The 22,191-nt window shown below is 36.5% G+C and overlaps 1 protein-coding gene across 2 annotated transcripts in view; it reads left to right on the plus strand.

The window, feature by feature from the left end:
• Positions 1–22,191, plus strand: part of SRFBP1 (serum response factor binding protein 1) — a 77,433-nt gene that overhangs the window by 20,604 nt on the left and 34,638 nt on the right. The window contains exons 2-3 of one of the 2 annotated variants that reach the window (XM_030003856.2): positions 7,371–7,459; positions 8,421–8,493. In XM_030003856.2, the coding sequence (XP_029859716.1) occupies positions 7,371–7,459; positions 8,421–8,493 (162 nt within the window). Of the gene's footprint in view, positions 1–7,370; positions 7,460–8,420; positions 8,494–20,628; positions 20,983–22,191 lie in introns of those variants that run through there. The other variant, XM_041120702.1, reaches the window with a different exon arrangement.

A 22,191-nucleotide genomic window follows, 5' to 3' on the forward strand; every position in this document is an offset into this window, starting at 1 on the left:
TTTTGTTAGCTGTATTGTGATATAATTCAGTCCACTTGGTTCAAACCTGTTTGCATGTAGCTGAGGAAGGCAAAGGCAAGATTAGTGCTACACTGGTATGGCACAGACACTAGCTGAAGAAACTGTGTGTTCCTTAGCACTCTATGCTGGGATTTGATATATTAAATACAGGCATAGCTCATTTATCACTGTCTGGTTTGTTGTAGCCCATGTCTCTGTCTCCTTCTGTACATTCTCACTTTGCTCTTTTGCCCTGGAACTAGCTAGCATTCATGGGACCATAAGGGGAAATAACAGTTCAGGAAATGGATCGGACTGAAAACTCACCTTATTTTGGTTTTTTGTAAGGTTAGAATGTGTGGGGGTTTTCTTTTCTGTGGATATATATTTGTGTAAAACTGTCCTGGAACTAAACAACTGAACCCTGATACTCCACATAGGTGCATTTATGTTGTTCTTGCTGCCTTTACCTCCCTACTTATACATGGTTTTATAATGCAGATATATGAAGCTGTAATAAGTCTAAGACTGGCTATTTCCAGATATTCTGACATGTATAAAATATATACTGTAATATAGTGATTCTTTTTCTAAAAAAAGAAAAAAAAAGTAAACTTGGCAATTCCTAACTTTTCCTAAGAATCTAAAAATCATTAGATCTTTCAAGCTGACATTCCAGATAATAGAGAGAAATATTTGTAATGAAGTTCCAGAAACATTTTTTCACTTAAACTATTCACTCAAAAGATTATGTACTATTGTTAGTTCTGGCTAATATGTGATCCAACTGCAGGTGTTTTGAATTTTAAAACTCTCTTGTTGCCAAATAGCACCAAAAATTAACGTTTAGAATACTCTGTTGCCATGGTATTTTCTTGGTTAGAAGACTGCCAAGTAACTATAAAATGAAACCAATGCTTTTGGTGTGCCCTAAAACGAGGAAAGGAAAGAAGATCAGTGAGAACTGAAACATTACTTAGTTCCATGTTTTTCTTGTAGGTATTGGAGAGACCTTGAATCCTCAACTTAAATACATATCACTTTATTCTTGTTTAAGCTGGATTTCTTACTTTGACATTTGTTGATGCATAATTTAAGCAACATAGACAACTGGTTTTGGTGTGTTTTTAATGACTCCCTTTCCACTTTAGCAGTGCTGCTTAAACTTGAGGGAGTTCAGAAGCAAATTTCTTAATGCAGTAAAATCTAAAAGCTTTTGTATACCTTTGGGCACATGTAAATAATTTTTTCCTTTTGCTTTGAGCCATTTTGATCTTAATGGATCAGATTCACATTTCAACTTGCTAGGGTTCTCCTGGCATGAAAGAGCTCCACTTGGACTGAGGTATAGCTTGTATCTATGATTTCATTTATCGCTATCATTCATTCACTATACCCCGTTTGTGCAGGTATGTGGTAATTTGTTGATAGCAATATGATCAGGTATATTTAAAATAGATTCTTTCCTGAGATAGAATTTACAAAGTAAATTCTTGATGTTTTCTGGTTGTCATCCCACTTTCAGGTGTGACATTCATCTCAGATAAAGCCTGTTAGCCTTGAGAGTGCGGGAAGAAACTGAAGCAGAAAAGTAAACTCAGAACTACCCTTTTTTTTTTTTCAGGCATGAAGTGATAGAAAAGACATAAGAGACCTTATTTTGCAAAGTGGATTTGGCCATGTCTATGTAAAATTACAGAACATGGCTTAGGAATGATATTTTCAAATTGTAAATGAAATTTTTTTGCAATTGTTTCTGGACCTTGGAAGACAATTTGTATAGGAGAGACTTTACCATGCTGGGGGAGAGGAGGGAGACCTCTGTTTAATGGGTGTGTGTTTGTATAACATTATGGATATTTCAGAACACTATAAACTCTTACAATTAGTTTTTTCACTGGATGAGGTTAGGTGCACTGTTGTTCCTTGAGGAGAACAGAATGATTTGTCTTTTCTGGTTACTTGTACAAGTACTAGGACTAGACTGTTTGCTGGCATAAAGCAGAAGTGGATGAAGAAACTCCAGTCTGTCTAGTGCTGGTTGTTTAAGGATTTAATAATTTGTTTAAGTGCATTATTGGGTCAGGACCAAAATATTCAGCACCTCATGGGCTGAAACCCAAGGAGAACAGTTATATGTGCTTCACACTGCTCAGAGGAAAAAGACATGGCCGTCAGCTTATTGGCTTTCATGCATTTTGGATAGCTGGGGCCGGCTGCATAAGTAAACTTCTATTAAGTTTGAGTTAAGAAGAATTCAAGACATTCTGGGTCTTCCAGGTATTTTCATGTACAGTACTAGCTTTTGTACATGGTAACATGAAGCAACCACTTTTCATATTGTAAATCTACACAGTTCGAGTATTTCAGTGTTTTTTAATAGAATACATTAAACAAGTCATGGGCAGAAATATGTTATTGCTTATTTTTTTCTCTGAATCCATTGGATTAATATTTTCTGAAGAATGGTTTGGTTTGGGGGTGGGGGATTGGTCAAGTATAGTTAATGCTATAGTTCAGAGTAGACATGTACCTTTCTTGATACATCTACAAATCTTTAGTCACACTTTCCTTTACTTTTTTCTAATTGGCTGAACACTAGCTTAGTTTGGAGGCATGTTGCCTGTACAGACCTCAAAACAAGTTTCAGAAGTGGCCAAGTATAACATTTTATTCTAATGTAGTGTTCCTTTGAGAACTTTGCTGCTGTTGTCTTAAAAATGTGAAGGCAAATACCTTTGATTAGTCATGTGAATTTGAATGTAATATTGCGCCTATACTGTCACGTTGTCTACGTTGCTTGTTGTTTTTTTGTTGCCATCACCAATATGAGGACCATTCTGTAGCGATTTAGGTTTTTCGAACCTAAACCAGATTTTTTTGTTGTTCTTTCATCTAAAAATACCTTAGGTTTCTCTTCAGAAAACATGAAAATTTTCATAAAAGATTTTTTTGCAGCAGCTTAATTGTGTGGGAGGCTCTTAAAATAACCTTCTGTTCTATTACACATGTGTTTTGTCTTGTATTATATACAATAACCGTGTCCCATTAATTTAAAAGGGATAATGTATGTGATCAGAAGTCCTTTCCAGTAAGTCCAACACTGATTCAGGCACTGATTCAGCCCTTCCAAGATTTTTGTTAGTTGAAATTAAGTAGTTTGTAACTATGACAGAAATATCAGTATTCAAACCAAACTACTTTCTTGCAAAAAAACCTAGAAGGAAACTTAGAGATCAAAGGTACAATTAAACAATCCTGTGTCAGCTTCTCTCATTCTATTCCACCTACTTGGGCATGAGAAGATCTTGGACATGCTGAGGATTGGGGAAGGCTTGATTGGACTACCACACAAGACAGTGAAATCTCTGGGAATGGTTATTCACCCTTCAGAGGAAGGAGGAACCTGGAATAGGAAGCCAAAGTGGCTGAAGCTGTTGGTTTCTCCCTTCCTCAGCCGTAAATTCTGGGTTAAATATTGTTCTTGTGATGCCTTTAAGCACACATTTGTTAGATGCATTTTTTGCTGGAGATCACTCTCTTGGTTTGACATATATCCTCTTCTTCCTTTGTACCATGCCGAGTATACACATCCATCTAAAAATGGGGCTCTTTATTGCCGGATACTGCGGCTACTAGCTGTGAGTACTGGGAGCTAGTGTAGGTTGTGCTGAAGTCAGCAATTCCTGTTATAATCCCCCTCGGTATTGTGCACTCCTTGGGCAGAGGTAAGGGGGTTTCTAGTTCTTGTCTGGCTACTAATCTGCTGATCCCATGCTGTGGTCTTTGTTTGCCCTTTTTCTCTTGAAACAGCAGCAGCTGCTGTCTGCCTATGGCTTGAAATGGCTTGTGTGCAGTTGGCTCGTACACGTCATGTTTTGTGGCAATGCTTACTGTAGGTTCCAAGCTGTTGTGGTGATGGAAGCCTCTCTGTGGCGTACCTGCAGCCATGGAATTTTTTTGCATTTCATATTTGTTTAGGATCTAGTAGTAATATAAATACTTAGAGCATACTGTGGAAGGCACAGTGCAGAATAGATGTGATTTTTATTCCTAACCACAGCTTTTGAAACAGGCTAATGTGCTTTCAGGCTAGTATGTGTTACTCCCTAGGCTTGTTCTTAAACCTAGGTAGTATGTTTAAAAAGTGAGTTCATTTCCCCAATGATTTGTTTTAGATCTAATAATTTATATATTATCTATATCTATTCTTACTTTTATATTACCTATTCTTACTATTTAAGAATTGTAATTAATAAATAAGTATTAATCATTAATAAACACAGATATTTGTTAGTATTAATAAATAGTAATGGCTTAATTGCCTTGTAGATAATGTTTTCTTACAGAATAAAGAAATGTTTTCAACAAAGGAAAATATCTCTTGTTCTTTGTTGCAAGAAATCCTTGAAGTGGTTATTTCCACTTACAATTGTAGGCTTCCTGAATTTCCAGGAATCCTAGAACGTGTTCCTATTGATAGAAGAAATTGTTTGCTTTGAGATTTGCCTGTGATTATAATTACTCACTTGTGTTTACTGTGACTTCTAAGTAGACTAAAAAACCTTATTGCTGGGTCTTAAAGCACTAACTCTGACCCTAACTTACAATGCAGCCTTTCTAAGTTTCAGTTCAAAGACTTTTCCTTGTCTTGTTGTCTTTTCTTAATCTATTTATAAAAAATACCTTAATTACAAATATTTACTCATAATAATTATTTTTCAAAATCTACTACTGTTCGGGGATGGTGGTGGTATTGCTTTTTTTTACTCAAGAGCAAGTTGCCTATCTCACTTTGTAACAGGAGAGGCAGATAGCTCAGTGAGTCCTGGGTGCCACCCTGGTGGTCTAAGCCCCATTGTTTCAGGCACACTGTAAACCTAAAGCAAAACTTTTTTGATTTCTGTCCCAAAGAGCTGACTGCTTTCTTGAGAACTTTATGAGTACTTCCAAGAACACAGTTGATGCATACTGTCCCGTGTGAAAGAAGTGACTGTGGATTACATAAATTGATATTCCTAGTCTGCCAAAGAGTGAATACCTTCCCTCATTCCTGCTGTCATATCTCTATACAGCCTTCATTGGCTGGCAGCAGGGGAGGCTGGGGTTTGGCTCTTGTAGGCCCCAGAAACATGCTGTGTCTGCATTAATATTTCTACTAAAAAACACATTACAAAATATTTTTTGAGAGAAAGTTAAATATACTTTGTGTTTGGATACACAGTAACTAATAGGTAAAGTATAAGTTATTTAAATTCAAATGTGTCCATAGCTTATGGATGTTTTTAATGGTTATGTAAAAACAAAACAAAACAAAGAACCCCCCTCCTCAAACTTTTTAAGAAGGCATACCCAGTTTGCATCTGAAGTGCAAAACTCTTTGAACGTACATAGTATCTAAGAGGTATTCAACCAGAAGATGTTTTATTTTCTTTCTTCCATTTAGAAGATGTAATACAGGGAGCTGTGGTAATTCCACTCAATATCTTATAAAAAGAAATGTTTACAGGCTCAAATGGCACAATGGTGATGTTAAGGATTTCTTCCTTAGTGTGTGGAGACTTGAGCAGTGCTGCTCTCTAGCAGAGACTTGGGACAGATGCCTTTTGGCACGAGATTTCTGCTGTTAACAGAAGTAGAAATGCTTGTAGGTAGACCTGTGTGCACAGTTATTTTTACTAGGTTAACTGAGGTAAGTACTGACCTTGCTGTACCAATTTCAGAACAGGAGACCAATTTTAAGTCATTCATTCTTGTCCTGAAATACCTTCTTTGCCTTTTCCTTGCTCTCTGTGCAAGCGCCAGTAACGCTTGCCGAGTAGAATTCCCCTCACCTACTTTTTGGGGGAGCACTGCTCCACATGCCCCTCCTCTGCCCTGGCAGAGCTGGAGCTGGCAACCAGCATATGCCCCCTCTCTAGCAATCGTTTTGCTCTTACTGATTAAGCCTTCAGTAGAGCCACTGCTGAGTACAGTTCAGGGGTTAACTGCTTGCTTGTGTCAGTAACCTACAAACACAATCAGGTGTGCAAAATATGGGGGGGGGGGGGGGGGGGGGGGGGGCAGTCAGATAAATGAGATAGTCTTACCTTTATGGTCTCTACACAGGGGATATATACTAGCCAGGCTTCCCATTTTAGGTGTGAAATGCTCCTCTGAGATTTGAAGATTTATTTTTTCTCTTTTTTTGGTCAACCTTGATGCAGGTTTATAATACTAATATTCCTGGTAGAACTGACTTGATGGTGCAGTCGCCATCAAGCAATCATTTTTACGTTATCTCCAAGAAATTAGAAGATACCAGAAATCTGAGGTAAAGAACTTCCTTGAGAAAGAGGTCCCAACTTATTTTGAAACTTATCCCACTGGATAAATGTAAGAGAAATTTGGTTTTTTGTCAGGAAGACTGTTTTTTGTTTGTTTGTTTTAATATTTCAGATTTTCTAAGTTTAACTGTTAAATACAAAATCGTAATAGTGACAGTAAGATATATCTGAATAAATAAGGGGGTTTTCTGAGTTGTAAAAAGGCAAGGTTGTAAGTCATTATTGACTCCCTGTATCTTCAAAATGTGCATCATTGACAAGACAATGCCTAGGCCTAAGGCTTCCCATGACAGAATTTAATAGCAAAAGATTCCAAGGATTTGTCTGTACCATCTGTCTAATAATAACTAAAATTCTGGTTCTTTTATTGTGGGGCAAGAAATAACACCAAAACATCATTGTCAAGTTTTCTTTAATACTGTCTACTTTGAAATACATTTTGGGAACAGAGTACTGGGTAGGATAGATAGGAAGTTGAAAGAGACTGTAGTAGGTTGGAAATCACTTTGATTTTATTTTCAACAAAAATCAATTCAAATACATAAAAAGATTTTCATATCTCAAATTCTGTTCTATAATAAATTTTAGTTTGGGAGTCTTTCCTTAGTCTTTCAAAATGTTTCATAACGAAAATGGTTTTACGTATTATGTACTAATGGAAAAGTACTGGTGCTGTTTCACTGGGACAAAAATAAACAAAGTGAAGGCAAAAGGTGAGTCTTTTCAAATCTGAAGCACAGTCTAGCTCTAAGAAAAATATTAAAGTATGGCTAGTTAGGAATGTCTTGTCTTCTGTTTAGACCTCAGACACATTTTTAGACTGTTGGTTGTTCTTCCTCTGATGTTTATGGAAGCAGTTTGATTTTAAATGAAATCTGAATTAATTTGAACTGGGATTTGGTTAGCAGGGGAATGCACTCTTGTTTTCAAAAATAGTTTTTTGTTGAACTAATTTCTAAAATTTAAGTCAACGTAATGGATGTATTGTATATGGAAACTAATCAAGGAAAACAAGCTTTATAATGTCTTCCATCTTTCTGACAGGTTGTGAAGATGAGAAAAGATGTGAAGAAGGCCAGAGTCCTGACTATTCGCAGACTAACCAGACACATCGGGAAATTGAAGTTGAAAAAGTCAGTTTTAAATATCAGTGTTCTTGTTTGTGTGTTTATAAATGACACAGTATCTTAGTTGTTTTCCCAAAACAGAGAAGTGGGAGAAACATTACATTTAAAACTTAAGGCACTGTGATGCATGAATTGTATTTGTCTTATTTTTACGTTGCTTTAGATAGACTAAAATTACTAACTAAAAAGCAGTTTCATAAAACAGATTGGGATAACATTTTTTAAAAGGAATTTAGTGTATTGGAAGCTAATCTGAATCACTTAAAGAACCTTTTACAGCACTTTTAAAAGTGTTAGGCTTTAACTTTTAGGCTATTCTGCTGTTGAATGTAAGTTGTGCAACATTTTCTCTCTGCAGTTGTCTGCAAGGTTCTGTAGCAAAAAATATTGTTCAGTTGGCATAGATATACAGGTCATCCTTGATTTTTAATAATTAGTATTAATATTTAAGTAAATAGTTAAAACATTTTGTAGATTATGTTTTTAAAGATAACTGGCCCAAAGTAACTTACGACGTGTCTTACTGGAGATGTTGTAAGATATATCTGTTACTGTGTTCAAAGTGTAAATTGAGTGTACTCTTCTCCCACAATTTTAGCAAATTGTGTGAAATAAGAAGCAAGCCCAATGATCTTTTATATTTACATATTACAGATCTTAAAATGTAATTATATTTGAGATATCAGTGTCTCCTATGTATTGTTGGTAGCAATTGTAGTTACTATTTTCTAATAAAGTAACATTTGTCTTACTATTCTGGTAAATCCTCAGTGTTTTTTCCTCTGTTCAGAACAGCAGAAGCATTAGATTATGTTCAGCTCTTTGCTAAAATGTTCGTTTAACAACAAGGGAATGTGTTTATGCTCACTCTTGTGATAGTTTTATTTTGCTACTTAGTATTAGCCCGTGGGGAAATAAAGTGAACAAAACCCAGATATTTTTTAATAAAGACAGACTTCATTTGCAGGGGTTCAGAAGACTTGAAATTAAAGAACCAAAAACGAGTTGAGAGGTTAATAGAAGAAATCCATGCCATGAAGGTAATACCATGTTAAGATATTATTATAATATTAGAGGCAATTAATTTTAGTAACAAAAAGCTTTGTTTTCTGGGACTGCATTACTGAAACTTAACTTGAAATATTTCCAGAGTCAGCTTGGTCATTACTGTAACATAGCTGGAAAATTATGAATATTTGCATATTTCCACGTTTACTGCATCTGTCAAGGTGTTAGACAGTTTGAGTCTTAAACTTGCCAGGCTAAACGTGAATTTGTTTAGAAATGCGTGGTGCTTGAAGTTCTTACCGTAACAGTTAAAGTGCAGAAATTAAAGTTCTCATGCTGCTCAGGAGTATGGAAGGCATTTTGTGTGCCTGACGGTACAGTATCCTCATTGTCAGTTCTTTTAGCTTTAAGTATGATGCTACTTGTATTTTACTTTCAACTTCAAAGTTCTGTAGTAATTTGAAATTTTAGCTGCAACGGAATGGCGGTGCTTGAGCCAGACTTTTTTTTTATCTTCAGCCTTACTGTCATTTGATACAGTTTTTGTATTGATACATTATGACATATCAGCAGATGCTTCAGAAATTTTATAACTTCATAATGTTTTGTACTAGTCATATCTCAATTTTAGCTGATGCTGCTTAAAATGTTGTGTGTTGAAATGAGGTACAAATTCTAGTCATAAGGCTTGAGCACAAGAGTCCTGTGCAGGCCAAGAAAGCTGTTTTCACATAATTGGCTGTTTTGTTTGGTTTTCCTCAATGACTGTAGTGATTAAATCACCCTTATTGAGGGGGGGTAGGGGGGGTGTTGGGGTTTGGGGTTTTTTTAACCCTTCTGTCTTTTTTTTTTTCCTTTTTTTTTTTCTTTTTTTTCTTTTTTTTCTTTTTTTCTTTTTTCTTTTTTCTTTTTTCTTTTTTCTTTTTTCTTTTTTCTTTTTTCTTTTTTCTTTTTTCTTTTTTCTTTTTTTCTTTTTTTCTTTTTTTCTTTTTTTCTTTTTTTTCTTTCCTGATCCTTGCACAGGTCTTAGTCTTCAAAAAAGCTGGTAACTGGAAGGGCTTCACTGACCCATTTAGATGTGCTTTGTGTCAGACTGATCGTGCGGAGTCATAGGGGTTTTTAATACAGTACTTACAAAAGAGTCCTCACAAATCAGTGAAGGGGCAGGACTGTATTAAAGGGTAAAGCACTGGTCAAGCAGCATGCAGCATGACAGTCATATTGAGGCATTCTGCTTTTCTGGCTTGCCATCAGTCTTAAACTTGGTCTTGTGATTGCTTTTTTTTTTTTTTTTTTTTTTTTGGATGACACGTGTTTGGTGGAGCTTGATGAGGATTCTGGAAACGTCTCTCAATTTGTAAGAGTATATATATATCATGTGATCAGGTGTGGTGCAGCACTGAGTTCACAAGCCGATGTTTTACAGGGCTTCTGTGAGGGCTTCTGAGAGGGTTTCACTGCAAGATCCGTTCTTGCACACATCTTCCAGAAGTGTTCGCTTTGTCCACGTTGTGCTTTTCCTTCCACGATTGGTTCATGCAGACATCTTAAAGGCTGCCTGTACTCAGGACTGCGTTGGCCAAATACATTCAAGCTGTTTCTTCAGTTGGCATTAAAGAGTGTAGGAGTTGTGTTAACTTCAAGAGCGATTGTTAAGGGAGGATAGATTTTTAATCTGGAGAGCTGAAGGCAAATAAATTTTGCTTTGAGGTGGTTTATAAAAAGGGAGGAGTCTTCAAAGCGAGCAGCTGACAAAGAGGAAAAGCTCTCCCACTTCTCAGGCAAATAGCTAGTAAATACTCTCAGTTATCAGAAATTGTCCTGTAAGTGGTCTTTTTTGTTAAAAAAAAATGCATTCTTACATTAATAGTAAAGGTTGGTTTTCTTGGGGTTTTTTAGTCTTTAAAAATGAACAAATAGACACTTACTAGCTCAACAGTGTATTTGTTTCTTAGACAAAAGAAAAATTCCCTTTTCTTATGAATCACAGCCTAAAAGGCACTGGTTGTTTACATATTTTTTCACCAGTGTTGATTTCTAGACTAAGAGAGCTTTTTAGAGTTGGTGCAGAAATACTCCTCATTGAGTGTAGAAGAGTAACAAGGCAGCTTTCACAGAAATCATTGATATTATTTGAGATAGTGGGAGATTTTATATTGGTATATGTCACTCCCAGCAACCTTTTGTCTTAAGTTATTAATCATAGGATTCATAAAGAACTCTATGCATAACCTGAATGGGTATTTTAGAATTTTTAGGAAAGAATGGACAGAATAGAGATGGTTAACAAGGTAAATTGGTAAGCGGTCTGTGAAGTTGCAGCTTAAAGCAGGCTTGTATTATCCAGACTGTTCTTGCAGTTGCAGTGTGTGGATCCCAAACACTTACCAGAGGGGATGCAAATCCTTTCAAAACTGATTGACTCTCTGTGTGTAGAATATAGGAATTGGTCATTTTCCATGTAACATGCAGGAATAGTCCATAAACTTCTACTCACATGTTTTATGTAAGAAAAAATGTCTGCCTTCTCTCTTATTGAACATTTAGTCTTGAGCCTTAGCAAGCTGCAAAGAGAAGTTCAGGTGAAAAGACAAAAACCAACAAAAATAATTACACCAGCCAAAGTAGTTTGGAGCCAGAAAGTGTCAGACCAGAGTCTGACAGCATGTATATTTTCAGATTAAAAGATTTCTTGAGATGGCTACTTAGAAATTCTAGAACTTCTTCATGGTTGGACAAAGACATGAAGGCTTGTTGTAGGTTGAAGAAAATACATCTTTGAAAGAAAAGGAAAATAGTACAATTTTTTTTCTGAGTTTTTCTCAATTGCCAAAGACAGCACACCTCTTTCTAAAAATGCATTTTTCTTCCATCAGTCAAGAACAGACCCAGACCACCTTCCCTTACCACATATCCAGAGGAAAAAAAAGGCCTTCTGGGGACTGTTGGCATGAACAGTGTCTTTTGTGAAGGATTTTACGTATCGTGATGATCTCCAAAGGCATGAGAGGAGGTTTCCATTTCAGAGGGAATTTGTTTCAAGCTCGGGGAAGAGAGACTAGAATTCTGGGACCGTGACGCAGTTGTCTGTCTTACTGAAGGTTTTAATGTGATGGCTTAAGTTTCTCTTACTCGGGGAAAAAAATCTGAGGAGTTGAAATCCCGATAAGGGAGAATTCCTTGCTTTCTTAAGAATTACATTTCTTCATTCAGCTGCCTGTAAACCCACAAACCTTTTATACTAGTTCATTTACTTGGGGAATCGGTTTCTTGGTCAGCACAGTTTCAACATGGCTGCTGCCACTTCGTGGAGCAACTGTTATCTTTCATCCAGACTGTAAGAAAAACAAACAAACAAAATTTAATTGCCTGATGGTGCATCTGTTGTTAGAGGATGGCTGCCTGCTGCTCAGCAGGACTTGTAAGAGCTGCCGTCCTTCTGAATGAGACAAATGTGAACTTTCAGTTACAAGATCTTAACATCTCTTTCTAGTGTGGATCTTTACTAATTACAATCTGATATTACAGGAAGGACAAAATGCTTCCTATTATTTGATAACTCTTGTCTTATCACTAACTCTTGGGATGCTTTTTTCCTGTCTTCAAGCAGACTCTAAACAGGCACTGCTGACATAATTTCACTGTACATACACTGTTTCCTAGGAGTGGGACATAATTACATGCTCACTTTTGAGGTTAAATACTGTGTCTGTGTCTCCTTTTTTTTTTATATGCTATACATACTCACACATGCATAGTTCTGCATATATTGAAAACCTAGGAAGTGTTGGTGCTGGGCTGTATTAAGAAACTTTTTGTTACCTGAATTTGCAAATAACATATATTGTTGTGTTATTGTTGGAATGACATTTAATTTTTTATTCTATATGTTTTCATTCTGTATGTTTTCATTGTTAGAACTGGAGATTAAAAATAACTTAATTGGCAAATACAATAATGTCTCAAGCACAACAATCAGAAGTAAACATTGTGGGAAATGAGAGCAGTGAAAAATTCCACCTACGTGGATGCAGGAACTGGGTTAATTGTTTGCAGGAGTTCTCAAAGCTATTGGAATAGTACACTGTTTTTTGAGTTCCTCAGATTTTGCTTTGCCAAAACCGTATAAAATATTTATTTAATGATTCATGAAAGATGGGAAAAAAGAACAGTATGATCCTTTCTAGTCCTACTATGATACTACTTTTTTGAAATATAAAATTCTGTATACTTGGAGGAATATTTTTACTTGTTTGTCAGGCTTGATGATACTGTCAAAATGGATTGATTATCCATTGTAGAGTACTTCTTACCATATTTAGGAGGCTATAATATTTTAAAAAGTTTCTGTACACAAAAATAACTGATTGTCTAGTGATTTCTTAGCAGCATGTAGCTTATCTTGAATTGTTTAAATTTCTTTGCTGAAATTAGGTCTTAATACAACTTCATGTGGTTGCTTTACTGTGTATTTAGGAGTAGTTTTTGCCTTCATCTCACAGTGAAAACTTTGATATTATGGCAGGTGTTGCTATAGCAATACCGTGTTTGGAGGGTGCCCATTAGTAAGATATGGAAGAAAGACTATTTGCAGTGCTTAAAGGGAAAATCTCTTCCAGTTGTTGGGAATGAGCAGCAGTTGGTTACAACCATTGTTAAATGGCTTGGAAAAGTATGTTCTCTATCTTGAAAATTATCACTGGAGAAACAGATAATGCAATGTTTTTGTTTTAGTGCACTTAAAACACAGTATTTATCACAGAATAATGAGTTTAGTACAAGAGATACAGGAAAAAAATAATGCTTTACTCTAAATTATTTTCTCTAAACTTTATATTTTAGCAAGATATGAACAGAAGTAGAGGTAAGTATGAACTCCAGTATTACTGTTAAGCTTTTGAAAACCAAATTGTTTTGTAAAGGTAGAGCTTCAGTCTGAAGGATGCTTTCACAGTCTTTGGCCTTGGAACAAAAATCATCTGATTTCATCAAAGTAATAGTGATATGGGTGAGAAAGGGCTTTTGGTTAGGACTAGGTAACTGATGATTTTACAGTAGGTCAGCCTAAGGAGCTTGATAGATCTTTCTCTTAGTATGGTCTTTTTGCATGGAATTTTTGTATCCTGAAATATCAGGCTTTTTCAAAAAGCCTTATCGTTTTCCTCTAACAGTAGTGGTTTCTTTTTTGGTTAATGATTTCATCTTCTGTAGCCTTGGTCTCAGTTAACATCTCACTGTAGAACTGTTTTCAGTAGGAGTGAGGACTTATGCACTTTTTTGCTGTTTTGCTTTTTCTTTCTCCTAGCATATGTTTCCAACAACAGTCTTGCATATTTTCTTTCATAATAGATCACAGACTTTCATATTAATGTTATAGAATATTTAACCTTTACATGTTTTTGAGAGAGTAATGGGAAGCTCTTAAACTGTAGTATAATCAGCTCAGGAAGGGTCCTTGATACTTCTCAACAAAAGATAGAGGCAGGGGGGTCCAGCTTTCACAATGGTATGGGCCAGATGCCACTTATAGACCATTTCAGGGAAGGAAGAAGGGATAGTACTTAAAGTCATTCAGCCCTCCTTCAATGGAGCAGTGCAGATCCTTGCTTTGGCAAGTGTCTGAGTAGTTATCCATGCATGATGCATTTCCCTGCGGTAACGCAGGCAACTTGGTTCTTTGAGTGGTGGGTAGGCCCATGTGTGCATTACTCAAGCGTACATATGCAAGAAGTCAGGCGCTTTTAGGAAACACTGAATTTTACTGCTTGTGTTCTCAACAGCATGTTCTACTTTGTCAGTGGCACTACACAGCTTTTCTAGGTAATGTATGCCCTAGCAAGGCAGGTTATTTTTGTTGTACAAACTCTGAATATTCATTTAACAGACAGCTCTGATTTTGTCAGGACTGAAGTAGAAAGCTCTTCAAAGTAGGAAACACAATGTAAAGAGCATCTAACGTAACAGAGAAGAAGCCAGCATGGATAAACAGTGTGTTCCTGAGCCCAACACAAAAAGGAAGTCCACCAAAGGTGGCAACAAAAACAGACTACCTGGGAGGAATGTAGACACGCTGCCTGAACACACACAGATAGTGTTAGAAAATAGAAAACTCAGATGGATTTCCAACTATTGAGTAAGTACACTGGGAGCAAAAGTAAAGCTAAAGGAAAACAAGGGTCCATAGCTCAGTGAGAGAACATAGAGAAGGGTGACATATTGAGTGGTTTGTTTTCTTCTTGGTTTTTAGTGGTTAGTTCTGCCCTTTGGCTTCTCAGTTTCCTGACCCTACAAGCAGATTCTGTGGGAGTGAAGCGTTACCTACAGCAGAAAATGATGCCATTAAGGAATGCATAATTCAGTTGGACATATACAAGTGCATGGGACCAGATACCTTGTACTTGGGGTGCAGAAAGAGCTGACTGATGTCATCATGAGGCTGCTTTCATTGTTTTTGAAAGGTCACAGTAATTGAAAAAGATTACTGATGTTTGGAAGAAGGTAAACATCATGCTTAACTTCAAGAAGGAGGATCTGAGGAAATAAAGGATGGTCAGTCTCAACTTAATATCTGGGGAGGTTATGGAGCAAGTCTTTCTGGAAGCTAATTCCAGGAATTGGAAGGACAGGAAGATGACTGGGAATAGCCAGAGTGGATTTACCAAGGGTGAATTGTGCCTGACTGACATGATTAATTTCTGTGTCGACATGACAAGAAGGAAGGCCTGTCAGGTTCAGAGGGTTATAATTAGTGGTAGAACATCCAACTGGTTGCTGGTTATAAGTGATGTCCTTTAGCGGTCTGTACTAGTACCAGTACTGTTTAGTGTGTTAGTAATGCCATAAATGATGATATGGGGTGCATTCTCTGCAGGTTTATGGATGATACCAAATTGGAAGATATGGATGATATGCTTGTGGGCAGGGCTGCTGTTCAGAGGGATTTGTACGGGGCAGAAAAATGAGCTGAGAGGAACCACATGTAGTTCAAGGAAAGCAAATGCATAGTCTTGTAACTGGGATGGAATAGTTCCATGCAACAGTCTAGGCTGGGGACCAGTTGGCTAGAAAGCAGCTTTGTGGAAAAAGGCCTGGGTGTCCTGGTGGACAAGAAGTTGAACATAAGACAAAAAAAGTGCCACTGTGGAAAGAAACACCAACTGCATTGTAGGCTGCATTAGTGTAGCTGGCTGGGGTCCTTCCCCTCTGTTTGGTTGTGGTGGGACTGAAGCTGGAGTGCTGTGTCCAGTTCTGGGCTGCCAGTACAGGAAAGATATGGATTACTGGAGCAAGTCTAGCAGATGGCCACCAAGCTGGTTAGGGGCTGGAGGGTATGATGTACAAGGTAAGAGAACTGTGTTTGTTCACGATTAATGAAAAAAGGCTAAGGGCAAACCTTATTACTGTCTGTAGCTACTTAGGATGGCCTAGGAAGATGGAGTCATTCTTTCTTCAGAGACATCCAGTGGAAGAATGGTGGGCATAAGTTGCATCCTAGAGACTTCTGACTTGCTTGTGTGGGGAGGAAGGGGGCAATTCACCACTGGGATGATAAAATGCTGAAACAGGTAGCAAAGAGAGGGTGTGGGTGTTCAGTCCTTAGAGATGTTCAAAACTCAAGGGTTCTGAACAGCCTTCTCTGTCTAGAGCTGCTTTGGCCAGAAGGTTGCACTAGATCTGGAGGTCCCTTCCAGCCTATGTAAGTCTCTGTTTACACAATCATAAGCAGGAGGGATTTTAAAGTTAGGAACAGTAAAACTGTAGATGTACAATAAAATATTTTAGCTCTAGTTAGGGGTGAAAACTATCTCATTCAGTCAGTTTTTATTTTTGGTCTTTAAGAAATAGCTTTGGGAGTAAGTCAAGAGAGTTCCATGCTTAGGTTTTGATATACATGAATAACTGTGCTATACTGTGTATTTACCTTCCAAAGAGTGTGTGTAGGAGCATCATAAACAGTATTGAGTATAGGCAGCTAGATCAGGTGCTTAAGAATATGCTGTGTGGAGCAGTACTGCACCTCTACTTGTCTGGACAGTGGAATTTAATACTGCTTTAGTTGATAAACTTACAGATAGTCTATTCTGTTCTGTGCTAGTTTGTATTATTGAACTGGTACTACCCATAAATAGACCTGTTTTCAGAGAAGATGTAAACAAGTGGTCCTTAGTACATTTTCCATGCAAAAATGGCAAAGATATTTGTATGACAATCAATGTCTCATGACTGGAAGTGGGGAAGAAAGCATCTTGCAGTTCTGTATTTAATTGGTTGTGGCATAGTGTTTTATCATCCTTCCCATATGAATATTAAAGCACCTTGGGTATTGGATTAGAAGGGAAAAAGGGTTGGTTGCTGTAACTTCAAGGTCAGGGTTTTGCCTCTTTCACTTTTACGATACATTCTCTCTCCAGCTCATCTATCAAGACCATGATAGGTGGTTGAATGTGCTCACTGATACCTTCTACTTATTTCTAATCATGAAGTTCCATGGAATTCCTCTTCTGTGATACCCTTGTAGGAGATAATTCCTCAGTAATTCATGAGCATTTTGTTTCAGAAGTATTATGACTTTTTGATATTGAACAAATTCTTACTTCAAAAAACTTCTTTCCTTCTGATTCTGAAATTAAAAACGTTACATTAACATTGAAATAATGAGCAAAGACAATGTTGTGCTTCCAGAGAGAAGTAAGAGAGTCTGAACAAATACAAATTATTCCTGGAGCAAATGCTTGTGTATGTAATTGCTCTCCAGTCAAGACAGTAAGGATTTTGCTTCCAAATGGAATTTACTTCATGGCAATATGTACATGAGCTTATCCTTAGAAGCAAATGATGACAACTTCTTTTTATCAAAACACAAATGTTTTGATCTTCATAGCTGAAGTAGAATAAAAGTGTACAGAAGTGATGAGCTGAATGACTGTCTAGTGGGATGCCTTTCTCAGTGTTTATGAGGTCTGAGGCTTGGCTCTTGATATTCTTGATTAATAACAATGAGGGAAGAATGCCTTGTCAGGAGACTGCATAACCTCAGTATACCTGCTTCCCTTGAATATTCTTACCTACCACCTTTTTCTAACATGATTCTTAAAATGGTGAGAAGGCATGTTGGTATACTCATTGACTGAGTTCTGTTCTGTTCTTAATCTTTATAGTATTTCATATTATTTTCACTGATACATTGCTTCCATTCATGTTTATGCTAAAAAAAGAAACCCCATATTTAATTGTTTTCTGAAGTCAGTCTCCTGTTTGCCTCTCTTGCGGGGTCAAAATACCTTAACTGAGCAAGCTTAACAATCTCAGCATGAGAAAGCTGTAGGATATGATACATTTTTTTCTAGATAGTAAGCATGAAAGAATACTTAGAATTGTAAGGAAAGCTGAGAGGAAAATATAGGAGAGAAGCCTTGTACTGTACAATTTTAATTTAGAATGAAAAAACAACTGACAGCCATTCCTACTGTTTTATTTCATTATGATAACAGAAGTAATGATTTTATTTTTTTTTCACACCAAATACTGCTTTGGATTGCCTAAAAAAAGATGGGCTGCATTTCTTAAATATAAAAGTCAGTAAAAATATCACCAGCTTCATTTTCAAGACTTCATCCTTGACAAGATACTTAAATAGAAGCAGTAACCATGTGCTTTTTTTCTTATGCACTAGATTCTTAGTTACAAAGTGAAAACAGATCACAAAGGCAGCTTTTTGTTGGATTTGAGACAACTTAAGGAAAATATTAAAGTAGGTTCTAAGTAAAGGTTGTCAACTTTCTTAAAAATATGGCTTACAGATGAAGCTTTTTCCTCAAGTCTTGCGTAAGAATTTTACTATCTTATTTTTTTGTAAGGATGCAAAATAAGCTATTTTCACTTTTTAAAAAATATGGCTTGCAGATGAGACTCCATCTCCTTTCTGAATTCTGCATAAGTATTTTTATTGTTTATTTTAATAAAGAGGCAACCTTTGCAGTAGTACAAAAAACAAATTAATGCAACCCATATGCCTTAATTTATTTGAAAATTGAGCAGTGACAGCAAACCAAAATAGTTACTATTGTTGTTATTCAAAATGACAGAAGTGTCAGCATGTTGCTGCACTCATTTTGAAGATATTTATGCATATTCCAAATAGATACTTTTTTTTGTTGTTGACTTCTTTCAGTATCCCAACATGTATTTCACTTTAGTACACCAACTTGGGCCTCTTCATTAGCCTTCTCTGTAATTCATCTGAACTTGAGATAGAAAAGAATGTTTCTGTAAGTGCTGCATACCTTTTCTTTACATTTTGGCCATCCCATGCTGAGCTGTACTAATAGTTGCCAAATAAGATGGTCCTTGTGACATCTGTGAGGCAGTTCTAGTTAATTTCTTGCTGTATACTAGCTGGTCTTTGTACTTAATTTATTCTGGAGAAGCTAAAAATAATTATCTCCAGTAAATAGTGAATCTACTTAGTATTGCGGATCAATATTAAACTGTCTCGACATCTTTAATCAACTGTTCTTTTGGGGACTCTTTCTTCTGAAGGAATTTCCCACAGAAATTAGGTCTTTTGTTCTTCACAGTTATAAAATAAATTATTCTTGAATATTGTAGTAAAGGCTTTATTCTTATTTCTTCTAATTGGAGGGATTGTGGGGAACAGAAAAAAGAAATAGGATACCTACTATAAATATCTTTTATAGTCACTTGGAAACTAATTCAGGTGACTGCAGTTGCTATGACTCCTATTCTAAGTGATGCTTTTGTGTGTAAAATCTTACTTCCCCCATGGTTGCCTCCTCCTTATGAAAATACATAAAGTCTGTTCTGGGAATGTGACACTAATGTAAATATGACTTCAGTGCTGGACAGACTCATTGGCACTTTTTTATTAAAGAGTGGATTTAGTGAACACATGGATGAATAGATGAGGCAGAATAATTGTACCTTTAGGAGATGAAAGTCATGCCTTGCAAATCAGTGGGAGTTCTTTGAAGGAATAAATACATACAGTGGATATTGCTGATTGAGTCTGTATATTATTTCAAATTTCCAAAAAGCCATTGTCCAGCTTTCACCAAAGTCTCTGGTGGTTTTTTGTGGTTTGTTTTTTTGTTTGTCTGGTAGGTTGTTTTTATGTTTTTGTTTTTTCTTTAAAAAGCTGTTCATGGATATGAGTTTTCTTATTTTAGTCACAAAGTTAAACATAATAAGTGGAAGAGGGGAATAGATGGTTAGCTTTCATAGTGTTGGAAAGCTAACAGTGGAGTTCTGTGGAGATAGTGCTGGAAATGATTCAGGAAAATAGAATGAATGACAGAGCTTGATGATCCAAATTTCAGGATAGTGAGGATACTAACACTAAGACACTGCAGAATAATATTACAAAACTGACTAACTGGGCAATAAAATTACTAAAGAAATTCAACAGTGATAAGTGCAAAGTAATGCATGTGGTGGTGGTGAGAATTACATTTCCAATGGTTCGTTTTCACTGGACTGAAATTGGCTATTACCAGTGAGGAGGTGGATATTGGAGTTACCATAGATACCTGTGTGAAAATGCTGTATTGTGATTTGGTGTCTTCAGACAGAAGACAGTCTGTTCCTATTTAAATCAATTGTTTTACCGTATACTGCATAAGTCTTCTTAGTGTATTTAGGAAAAAAAAAAAAAAAAAGAAAAAAAGAAGACTAGTACGACTATAAAGAAAACTGTCAAGGATGATCAGAGATACGGCATAGCATCTAGAGGAGGTGTAAGAAAATTGGAATAGGATTCCCCAAGATACAAGGTGAACTACTGATGTTGGAGGTTTACACATTTCATGTATTTGTCCTGGATAGTTCTTCTGCGCTTTGTATACCAACATTTTGCTCAGGAGCTTTTAGCAGCCAATTTGGAAATCTGTAGGTACTGAAAAAAATCACATTTTTCATGTTTTGTTGCCAGATCTCTTTCCACCTTTACCCCTCACCTTGAGCAAATGAGATAGCAGGTTTGTCCTGCTCAAGTTTCAAGACCTCTAGGAAAAAGGACAAAAAGTAATTTATTTTCTTCTGCATGGTGCTTTAAAAGACCAGAGGAGGAATACTTTTCCTGCAGATAGTGCATACTGGGAAGAAGAATGGAAAAAGGAGATTCATTCTTTCTCCATTGTGTCTAATCTTTGACCTCTTTTTCTTTTATGACCTCTGGAAGCAGACAAAGGGGCTGTGTGTACAGCTCTGTGTATTCACACTCTTCTACCTCTTTCTCCATCTCTCCAGGTTCTTCTGTCTTCATTATTCATTTCTGTTTCCATGTCTATTTCAAACCAGAATCTAGCGGGTGGAGATTATTAGCTGCATTGCACCCATTTGTCAGTTACTGTCTTCACTGGGAACGTTGTGAGAATATAGCACATCCTTTTCCTGGATGCTTTGGTGGCAGTCTTCCTGGCTCAAGCTCCTGCTGGGAGAAAAAAAGGCTAAACTGCGGAAGAGGCAGCTTTCTGCTAGTTGTGCATAGCGTCCCCTTCTGGCAGGTAACGCTGTTTTTCTTCTAATTTTTACAAAAACAGTTCATCTGGCAACCAGCGGTACTGGCAACAGTTGTGAATACCGGGGATAGTAATTCAAAACCGAAGATAGTTCCAGCCAATACAGGACTGCTTGGAAATATGTTAACCCTGAAATTGTATGTGGTTGTTATTTTAATATTAGAAAAGCAGCGTGGAACAAATTGTCAGTACAGAGTGAAATTACAGATTGTACCAGTGCAAGTGAATACTGACAACTCAGAACTAAAAGATGTTTGAAGAGAATTCTAATAATGATAATTTTGGCATCATTATGCTTGCTGTACTGAATAATCCAATGAGCTTGTTTTTTCCTCTTTTTGTAACTTTTCTTTGAATGCTTGTAATTGTAGTTTACTTTCATAATACCTTCTACTTCTGAAATTGTCACAAGATTACAGACTTGCTAACTTATTTGTATCCTGTGGTGAAAACAGTGACTTGCTCCCTGAATGTGGCTACTGAATCAGATGGGAACCTCCGAAATTAAACAATTCATTTAATATAATTGACTAAGTAAAATGCCAAGTTCACAGTGTTCATCTCAGTAGGCTGATGTAATTGCTGGCGTTTGACTTGCATACTTCTTGAAATATTAAATTAGTTTATAAACGTGGCAGAAAAGAGCAGCCTATACTTGCCAAATAAAGTTTGGGTATTTTACAACAGCTTAAACAAACTAGCCGTGTTAACTCTTCTGGGGAGTTGTTTTTTTGTTTTGTTTTGTTATTAAACTACATGAGTAAGTAGTGTTTGCCTCAGCTCCATGCTCTGCTTTTAAGAAAGCTTGTACAGCATAGCAGAATAAGGATAATTAGCCAGAGGAAGGTAACCATTTGGACAAAATTATATTTATAGGAATAATGTGTAGTTTTATTTGATGGGTCTTTTAATAACTTTGATTTTCCAGAGAACAATAAAGTCAGAAAACTGTAAGATTTTGTAGTGTGAAACTTAGTAGATGAAAACTCACAGGTTGACATTGAATTTCACTTGGATCTAAAATGAGACAGCAATACTGTAGACATTTAGTAATGTTTAAAATTGGTGCCAGCAAAAACCTGACACCAGTGTAGTTTACAAAAAGAACAATTGCGAGACAAGTTCCACTTGAAATACATTCTTGTACTCCCAATGAATAACTGTGATTTTGGAGTGCTCTTTTTTTAACAGGTT

Source organism: Aquila chrysaetos, chromosome Z (genome assembly GCF_900496995.4).
Source record: "Aquila chrysaetos chrysaetos chromosome Z, bAquChr1.4, whole genome shotgun sequence".
In the NCBI taxonomy this organism is placed as follows: Eukaryota; Metazoa; Chordata; class Aves; order Accipitriformes; family Accipitridae; genus Aquila; species Aquila chrysaetos.